The sequence below is a fragment of the Martes martes genome (assembly GCF_963455335.1).
Source record: "Martes martes genome assembly, chromosome: 14".
NCBI lineage: Eukaryota > Metazoa > Chordata > Mammalia > Carnivora > Mustelidae > Martes > Martes martes.
The window spans coordinates 39,090,784-39,101,381 of NC_137902.1; the positions used below are offsets into that span (position 1 = coordinate 39,090,784).

General features: G+C 42.1%; 1 protein-coding gene across 1 annotated transcript; it reads right to left on the reverse strand.

Annotated features, from left to right (window-relative positions):
- Nucleotides 1–5,343: 5,343 nt before the first annotated feature.
- Nucleotides 5,344–6,330, reverse strand: OR13A1 (olfactory receptor family 13 subfamily A member 1; the record flags this gene model as incomplete). The annotated part of the gene is made up of 1 exon (XM_080823071.1): nucleotides 5,344–6,330. One exon carries the CDS (start codon nucleotides 6,328–6,330, stop codon nucleotides 5,344–5,346), a length of 987 nt encoding a protein of 328 aa, XP_080679197.1.
- Between the last annotated feature and the right edge of the window lie 4,268 nt (nucleotides 6,331–10,598).

Genomic DNA, 10,598 nt, shown 5'->3' on the forward strand with positions numbered 1-10,598 from the left:
GTGGGGGCTAATAACGGTACTCCTGCAAGTGTGAAAACAGCAGCCAGCTGCTGCCCCTGGGCCCAATCACTGCTGCAGAGTTAAAGAAAGAACATTACAGCAATGCTGACAAAAACAGGAAACAAGTGGAACAGAACAAGTCCCTTCTGCCTCTAGCAGCTCAGTCTTTCTCTAGGGCTCCCTCTGGGCAGAGACTAACAGAAATCCTTCTGCAAAGGTGAAACATGGTTTGCAGAACCCCTGGCTCAGAGTTCCAGAGCTGGGGTTGGCGCTGAGAGATAATAGGTTAATAATGAGCCAGCTGTTGCCCAAGCAACTCAAGACCTCCCCATCTAGACTAGCTCAAGCAGCTATCCTAGCACAGAGGGAAGCAGAAGAATGTGGTTGTGTTTCCTGGCATGTAGACCCACACAAAAGTTATGCTATGTAGATTAATTAGCATCCCAAGGAATCTGAGTGGAGAATGGATTATAATTCGGTCTCTGAGTTTTTCCACTGTCCAATACAGGAAACATGGATGACAGTTTTGTTTTAGAAAGCACACATTTATGGGGCTACCCAATCACCATAATTCATTATAATCCAGAAAAATGAAGTATTCTGATAGGTCTCATTCTTCTCATAAGCATATCATAACCTGTACAAGTCTACCATGGCCTGTAGAAGAGTACAAGTGTTGAAGGTGGAAAAGGCAACATGTGGGAGCACATGACAGTAGATCAACTCAGCATCATACTACCAATAGATTCAGATGCAGATGTATGGGAAATCCCAGCCCACTGAAGTCCTGAGGTTTGCTTACCACCCCCCCAAAAAAAGGCAAAGCAAGAACTAATCATGACTTGGTCCTCAAATCTGACATGAAGCCAATGTAAGGAAGTACTGTCTTCAAAAGCCCAGACCCTCTCTTCATTTCATGTTTCTATAAGAGAATGCCAGGTGTACTCTCTAGCTGAGCTGTCAACATAGTATGACCAAAATATGGTGCCTAGCTGATGGATTTAAGGAGGCTACTGGGCTCACTCCAGTGGCTGGTGGAAAACAAAGGACTAGCCCTGTCTCTGGGCTCTGTAGCTCCCAGATGAGGTGGGACAAATACCTTTTGCTTGTCTTTGATGAAAGTAACCCCTCCAAACTCCTAAGAGAAAGGAGGATCTTAGATTAAATTTAAAAAGATAACATAAGAATCTGTTCCATGAGATGGGAAGTTAAATGGGACAGGGCTTCTGTAATCTCACGCATCCCTTTCTCTGGAATAAATGCCTGCCCCTGCCAAACGGGCCTCTGAGAAATCACATCTGGGGAAATGGCTCAGGTCTCTCATCTCTGTTAAGTGATAGACATCACCGCACCAATTCAGTATCCCCACAGAAAAAGTTATTAGGATCTAAATCTGTGTCCTCTGCTGAGGCCAGTTGCTCCATTTCAAAACACTTTCAAAAAGATTGCTCTTCCAAACCCACTGGTTGGAAGGAGCTACAGCAGGTTTGCTGCTTGTTAACAAAGACCCTTTTCCCAACCGTGGACAGTGGCAGAAGGTGGAGTCCATGACAGGCTCTAATATGCTTTGGTGGATAAGAGCATATGCTCTGGATTCATGGAGCTGTAGCTGAAATCCTATCTCCACCTCCCACTCGTTGTAGAACTTGGGTGTATCACCTAGCCTCTTACAGTGTTCCTGGAAAACCAAAGATAAATTGTGGCAGTATTTAGTCTCAGACCTGACACACAGAAGCTACCTTGGCTAGAGGCAATAGTCAGTGGTGGAAGTGGCACACCAGTGACTACAAATCCCAAAAGTGTGAGAGACTGGTTGGTTGGAGCTCAGTGGTTCTCACCCAGAGATGATTTTGCTCTCTCCTCACCTCCAAGGAGATCGGGCAATGTCGAGATATTCTTGTCTGGAGTGGTTCTACTGACATCTAGTTGGTAGAGGCCAAGGATGCCGCTAAATTTACTATGATGTACAGGACAGCACCTGCCATGATCAACAAGGTCAAAGTTGACAAACTCTGGTATAGTGGTACCCAAAGGTCAACCCTAAACTGAAGAAAAAGGAAAGCCAATATAAAATACAAGAATAGAAGTACCTCATTGTCTGGAGCCAAAGGACAGGAATGTGGCTAAGACTTCAGTTCATAAAGCAGCCTCCAGGGGTGCCTGAGTGGCTCAGTAGGTTAAACCTCTGCCTTCGGCTCAGGTCATGATCTCAGGGTCCTGGGATCAAGCCCTGCATCAGGCTCTCTGCTGAGCAGGGTGCCTGCTTCCCCCTCCTCTCTCTGCCTGCTGCTCTGCCTGCTTGTGATCTCTCTCTCTCTCTGAAAAATGAATAAATAAAATCTTTAAAAATAAATAAATAAAGCAGCCTCCATGGAGGAGGAGCTGGATGTACCACAGCCCATATCATATCTCCATCATCCAGACCCTTTATCAAAATATGGCTGTTGGTGTTGGTGAACTAATCTGGTGGAACACTTACAGAAGATCTGCTTGGTCAGGGAGGCTAAAGGGGTAAGGGCTTGTGGTTGGAGAAACATCTGAAGAAAGGGTGAGCCTCCCTTGACTGATAGACACTATCAAAGACAAAAAGCAGAGAAATGGGTAAATCAGAAGTTCTAACAGTTCCCTTCTGTGGCTCACCAAAGAACTGATAATGTGAAGTCATATCAGCCTGTCATAGAAAATGCTGCCTGCTGGATGCCTGTGGCGTCATGAGTTTGTCTACACGAAATCACAAGGACTAATTTTAAGAGATAACATCTGAGAAGCAAGAGCTGCATCTCTGTTTCGGCTAAGAAAAGCAAATTTGCTGCTGTAAAAGGAGCCACCAAAAAAAATGTCAGGTATCAAGACTGTTGAAGGAAAGGAAGGCAGCTAGAGATCTTCTAGAGAAAGGAATGATCTAGAGAAGATAAACTCCAAGCAAGACAGGACTCTGGCAGGGAGGGGTGCTGACCTGGACCTAGAGGTCACAGAGAGAAGGACCAGTTACTCACATAGGGCTCAGAGGGACAGAACCTGACACAGGGCTCCACTGAACAGGGAAGAAGGTGATCTGAAAACTAAAATGGACTGTTTGCATTTGAAGAGCAGGAACAAAAGTTTGGGGCCTGAAATATGACAGGCTTTAGGAAGCTGGGAGAGAATCCACTAAGGAAATGTGGATGATCTATCAGGAACTCCATCTGGCCTTTCCTGAGCAGAGCTGGTCTCGCTCATGAGCCTGAGGATCCCTGAGATAAACAGGATCCACTCTATATCAGAAACCACCAGAATGGCTTTTTATTTACCCATCTCAATGCTGTTTCTCACTGTGTCTTTGCTGAATCCACTGCCATCCCTGCAGCCTCTTCCTGTGTCGTTGGATCATCTTAACCCCCACCAACCCTTTCCAGCTAGCCACCACAAATGTCACCCTGAGGCAGGCAGAGGTGAGGGGCTGTGACATCCAGACTTCCTGGGCTGCTCCTGCCCTCAGCAATAATCCACCACAATAAAATCTTACGCTTAGACAGCACTTGACAGCATTGTCTTCAGTTCTCTTATTCAGTCTTGACAGCAACTCTGGGTTATTTATTTTCCTCATTACACTTAGAAGGAAACTACAGCTGAAGTGAGTTGAGTGCTCTGAAAGTCTGAATATGAATCCAGATCTTCCCAACCAGTGCAGGGCTCCTTCTACATTGCATTCATCTTTGTACATCCACACCATACCCTGGAACGCAACACTCTTTATGTCTTTTCTTTTTATATTCACCATCATGGATACTGCTATATATTTTTTTCAATTCCAATGTTATTTTATTTTTTGGAAAAAATGCTCAGAGACACATTGGAATCCAGCGAATAATGCATACAGTTCCCTCTATACATTTTTTTTTATTTTTTTGTAATGTTTTATTTCTTTTCAACGTAACAGTATTCATTGTTTTTTCACCACACCCAGTGCTCCATGCAATCCGTGCCCTCCCTAGTACCCACCACCTGGTTCCCCCAACCTCCCACCCCCCATCCCTTCGAAACCCTCAGGTTGTTTTTCAGAGTCCATAGTCTCTCATGGTTCACCTCCCCTTCCAATTTCCCTCAACTCCCTTCTCCTCTCCATCTACCCTTGTCCTCCATATTGTTTGTTATGCTCCACAAATAAGTGAAACCATATGATACTTGACCCTCTCTGCTTGACTTATTTCACTTAGCATAATCTCCTCCAGTCCCGTCCATGTTGCTACAAAAGTTGGGTATTCGTCCTTTCTGATGGAGGCATAAAACTCCATAGTGTATATGGACCACATCTTCCTTATCCATTCATCCATTGAAGGGCATCTTGGTTCTTTCCACAGTTTGGCAACCGTGGTCATTGCTGCTATAAACATTGGGGTACAAATGGCCCTTCTTTTCACTACATCTGTATCCTTGGGGTAAATACCCAGTAGTGCAATTGCAGGGTCATAGGGAAGCTCTATTTTTAATTTCTTGAGGAATCTCCACACTGTTCTCCAAAGTGGCTGCTATATTCTTAAACTGAAATTTTTTAAAGATTTTATTATATGATCTCCCTGATATGAGGAAGTTGAGAGGCAATGTGAGGGGTTTGGTGGGTAAGAAAAGAATAAATGAAACAAGATGGGATCGGGAGGGAGACAAACCACAAGAGGCTCTTAATCTCACAAAACAAACTGAGGGTTGCTTGGGGGAGGTGGGTAGGGACAGGGTGGTGGGGTTAGGGACATTGGGGAAGGTATGTACTATGGTGAAGTGTGTAAACCTGGCCATTCACAGACCTGTACCCCTGGGGCTAATAATACACTATATGTTAATTTAAAAATTATTAAAATTAGAAAAAATATTTTATTTATTTATTTGACAGAGAGAGACATCAGAGAGAGAATTCAAGCAGGGGGAGTAGAGAGGGAGAAGCAGGCTTCCCGTCAATCAAGGAGCCCAATGTGGGGCTCCATCGCAGGACCCTGGCATCATGACCTGAGCCAAAGGCAGACGCTTAATGACTGAGCCACCCAGGCACCCCTTAAACTGAATTTTCTAAGGATACAGATCAAATGAGCTTTGTTTTATCAAATGAGTAATGTGTTTTTAATCACTCAATGCTCATTTAAATGTTTTTTATTTTTTTAAATCATTACAAAATGTAGAAAATATAAAAATTACGAGATTACAAGAAAGCAAGATGAATAACAATAATGGCTCTTCAAGTCATTAGAGAATCTATCAGTAACCACACTGAGTCATTAGTGGTAGTTTCCAAAACCTTATTCATTGGAGAGTCTCTGAAACCACTGTGGACTTCAACATGTAGTCTCCAACAAAAGCTTCAGAAGACAGAAATTAATTTCCGGAGAAGGCGAAAAGCTTCCTGAGGGCTGCCTTGACCTCCTTGTTTCTCAAAGTATAGATGAGGGGGTTGAGCGTAGGGCTCAACATGGTATACAGTACACCAGCCAACTTGCTCTTTTCTGCACTATAGCTGGAGACTGGGCTTATGTAGGCATAGAAGACAGCAGTATAATACATGCAGACCACAATGAGGTGGGAGGAGCAGGTGGAAAAGGCTTTCTTCTTCCCCTCTGCAGTCCGCATCTTGAGGATGCTAGAGATGATAAAGCCGTATGACACGATGGTCATCAGGAAGTTCAATATGCCATAAAATGCATCAGCCAGGACAATCATGATGCTGTTCACATAGGTGGAGCTACAGGAGAGAAGCAGCAGAGGAGGGACCTCACAGAAAAAATGGGTAATGACATTAGGGCCACAGAAATTCAACCGTAGCATCAGCCCCGTGTGGATGGCTGTGTTGAAGGCACAGAGCACCCATACACCTGTAGCCAGCTTGCAGCAGAATGCCTTGCTCATTGTGGTGCTGTAATGCAGAGGATGGCAGATGGCTGCATACCGGTCATAGGCCATGACCGTGAGGAGCAGCAGCTCAGAGGATGCAGACCATGTGAGGAAATAGAGCTGGGCCATGCAGCCCCCGTAAGAGATGGAGCTATCCTTTGACATCAGACCCTCCAGGGCTTTGGGCATGATGGAAGAGGTGCAGATAATATCCATAGTAGCCAAGTTGAACAGAAAAAAGTACATGGGGGTATGAAGCCCAGGGTTGAAGGTGATGGCCAAAATGATGAGGATATTACCTATGAGAGCCACAGAGTAGAGGGAGAGGAAACAGCTGAATAAGAGCACGTGGTATTCTGGGTGCTCTGAAAAGCCCTGCAGGATAAATTCTGCTACTAGTGTCTGGTTACTCATGGTTCTTGGGCTGAGAGAGGTTTCCAGGACTATCAGGTGAATCTCTACCCACAGCTTCATGTGATTTCCAGGCTAAAGAGAGAAATGAGAGGTATTCTAAAGCAGGCTGCTATCATTTGATTCATACCTGACATCATCCATGAGAAATATTATACAGATGTACTGGGATTTATTAAGGAAGAGAAACATGCCAATAGGACATTAGGCAAAGGGCATGAACATTTATCTCATAAAAGGTAAGTATAAATGGCCAACTAAATTCATAAAGCATCATTCAACCTCAAAGAAATGCAAGTTAAATCAACAATCCAATCTTTATGCATGATTTGGCAAAGTTTGAAAACCCTGGTTTTGATGAACAATAGCATGGGTACCAAGAGCCAGGCCTTTTAAAATTCATATTCAATATGAGCCAGAACCTCCACTTCTAGGAATTTAGCCTAAAGAAATAATTAAGAGCATCTTCAAGGTGTCATCACAGCATTATTTGTAATACTGAAAATGTAAAAGCAACTATACTTTAAAAGGTCAGAATATTATGATGTATTAATATAGCATAATGCTCTATACCTATCAAAATGATGCTTTAGGAGGGTTTTACTGATGCTTATAAAAATAGAACAAAGAAAATTCAAAAGTAAAAAGAAAGAAAATTCAAAAGTAGTGTATACAAAGGGATCTCATGTTGAGTTTAAGAAAAAAAACTTATGTTTGTATATACACCTGGAGAAAAAACAACAGGTGAATGACAGTACAGAATTTGAATAGTGGGGATACATTGTCCTTGATTTCATTTCTTTGTCTTTGCTTCTCTGTATTTTCCGATTTTTCATTTACAAACCTTTCTAAAAGTCAGGTCTGACAAAATAAATGCCCCCAGCTGGTACCTTGGATGCACCTCCTCTCCAGACATTGTCTTCCCTCTCATCTCATTCCTCAAAGCCCAAGTTCCAGCCACACCCAGGACCCCCGAGTCTGGCCAGATTTTGTGGCTTTGTTCTTGCAGCTCCCTCAGCCAGAAATGCTCTCTTTCTCATGAACCAGGTCTATCACCATCTCTCACCTTTTCTAACATCCCTTCCCTAGAGATAAAGATAAAGCTCTCTCCTTTGTGACCCCTCAGGATTCTGTACTGACTTCTACCCTAGAACCCACTGCACTTCACTTCACAGTATGGTCCTCTTAGACTGAGGCATTTGCCTCATTCATCTCTGAGCACCACTTCTTGGTCGCCAGATACGTTTGTTGAAATAATAGTAAGGAACAGTCCAGTAGCAATAAAAGCAGAGTGATTTCTATTCTCAACACAGTGCACATTCTGTACTGTTTAAGATGAAATCAGCATGGTACCACATTTGCTTTTCCCTTCTTTTCGACTCTCTATTCATTAAAAGGGTTCATTTAAGGAAGATGCGCATTTTCAATTAAGAATTCTGGTTTTTGTCAAACTTCAATAAATATATTTGCCACTGAAGTGTTAAAAGGTTTATACAAGATGACTAAACACCTATGATCAAGTCATGTCGCCACTTTGTAAGGTGAAGATGATTCTTTGAATAGAAGAGCATAAAATTTCTCTGACTCAGAGCAATAGGCTGTGTTAGTATAAATTCTGTTCAAAGCTGATGCAAATGACAGAACTCCATCTGCATCTTCCCAGCAGCAAGGTATCAGGTCAGCCCCATCAAATTGCCGGAGATAACAAATGCAATATGTTTTAACTTATTTCATATTTGTTTGGGACAAAAGTAGTGAATGTTATTTTTGTATAGCTCGGGCTGCAGATCTGGAGATTTTATTTGCTCTCCTGGAACTTTACTGGCTCCTCAACATAGTCTGGTGGGTGACTTTGGTTTAACTCCAAGGACCACTGTGAGACTGAAAAGCTGAAGCAGGCTGAAAAGGGACAGAGTTGGATTTGCCCCATGGATGTCCCCCTGTAAGGTTTCTCCACTTACCGCTGATTTCCTCCCTAGGATTCTAACCACCTGACACCCCCCAGTCATCACTCACAGTCCACTCCGCCACACAGATTATAAGCCAGAGACTCTTAAGGCTGTAGCCACACCTAAGAGGAGACAGACACCTCCATCACCAAACACTGAGCAGTCGATCACACTGAGGTCGATGACACAGCATGACTGGAGTACCAAAAGAACCTATTAGGAAGGAAACCTTATACCCCGTCTTTCTCTTAACTCCAGAGTGAGGACAGAAAATAAATAACTGAAACCTAAATGGAAGTTTTGAACAGGTGCTCAGCACAAGGAAGTGTCAACAAACTGATTCACATTCAGGGAACAAATTACCCCTCAGATAATTACCCTCTCACTATAATTTCCACGGCAGGTGGACAGTCTCCTCATCCAATTGGTCAACAGAAAGATCAAAGAATCTGGAAGCCAAGATTCTTTCTGTGAGAATGACCATAAAATCTCTGTTGGACTTCAGCCAGTCACTTCCTCTTCTGAAAATAACAAAAATCCTTTCTCTCCTGAGGTCCATAGGGCATTGGCTTTTATCCTCATCAAGCATTACAGAATTATTTCCAAAGGTGTGAAGGAAAAGGAAAAGATTTCAGGTACCAATTGCCAAGTTTAAACATGTACTGCATGCAGACTACATGACTCTCCACATGTGGGGTGATAGGACAGTTAAATAGTGATAATTTTCCACGCTTACCAGACCCGTCAGCCCTCAAGTTTCAAAAAAAAATAAAAATGCATCTTGGATGACTTGATTACTTTAACGAAACAGCACAAAGTGTCCTAAAATCCCTGAAATTAAAATGTTCATTTCACTTAGTTTTTTATAAAGATAGGTTGGATTTTATGTGAAATATGTTTTATTTTTAATGAAATTTTATCTTAGCTCCAATTTATTGTTCATAATTTCAAAACTGGAGAATTATTGTTTTTGTAAGGTACTCAATAATGGAGAAGTTGACTACTTCTATTATTCTTATCTCTAAAGAAGTTTGAGAATTTTCAGACACCATATAATTAATCCAATGTTCATCTATTACATATGAAGATAAATATTTCTATTGCAAAAATATTTTAAGAACAGAAAAATAAAAATCAGAAAATGCCAAAATCTCAAATGTTTGGGTTTAAATATGAAAGATGCTTTGAAGACAACCTAGTCCAACCCATTTATTATAAAGTCACAGAGGCATCCAAGTGATTTACCCTAATCACACAGAGTATTAGTGACAAAGCTAGTATCTAGTCCCAGGACTTTGGGATTCCAGCCTAGAATTCTTTGCTATGTAATTTGCTAGTTGTCCCACTAAATCTCACCTTATTGAATGTCCAAAGAAAGTCAAGAAAAAGAAAAATCAACAAAGAATTTTTATGATTACTATTATGATTGAGGCATGAATGCAAACCCTAACTCTCAGCCAGTCTTTGCATCTTAGTTAGCCTATTCATTTTGTGATCAAACAGTAATAATACAGAGTGATAAATCTATAAATGTTAATGATTGTAGGTCAGCTAAATGAAAAATATCAGGTCTTATAAATAGTTAATGATAAAAATTAAGCATACTTAGAATTATGAGCAGAATGTTTCTCATCCATTTATATCACCCAAAAGAATGAGCCATCTTCACAATACTCTTAATTACCTTGAAAAAAATTCTTCACCTTTGTGGAGCTAATGGATTTTATGTATAGCCATCCTTTCGCCATCAGTCATGACTGAGGTTGGAAACATGGTGACACTGAAGCAGTATGCAATCTAGGACAAGATCAGTCCAGATAAAAAGCTTTCTTCCCCTATTTAAGCTAATCCTGCCAAGAACTTGTGACTCATCTTCAGCAAAGTTTGTCACTGCCAATGGGAGACACCTGGGACACCCGTTCTCAGCTATTATTCTAAGTGGACCCTGAAGGAGCAATTAAGTACCATTTTGCTGGGTGCTTGGCTGTCACTGGTGTTCAGACAAAGGCCAGTTCAGATTTCTGATCCAAATGTATATAAAACGGTATGAGCTTGGACAGAGAGCAAGACCAAAACTTTGTCCTAGTTCACAGAACCTGGGGCAGTGCAAACCCAGGTTCAGGCGCCCAGAATAATGACTTCACAGATATAGACTGGGCTGGGCTGGGGAGGGGAGGGGTATCAGGAAGGCAGCTGGCATTTCTAGACTGCCTTTCATGGAAATCTAGAGCCATGAAGTAAATGTCCCCGTGTTTACCAGCATAAACCTTCCCTACCAACAGCACTGGCCCCCTCTCCATCTTTCACTCACACCTTGGCTCCCTTACCAAGCTATCTTCCCTTCCCCTGTGCTCATATTTTCTCTCCCTATCTAAATCCCAA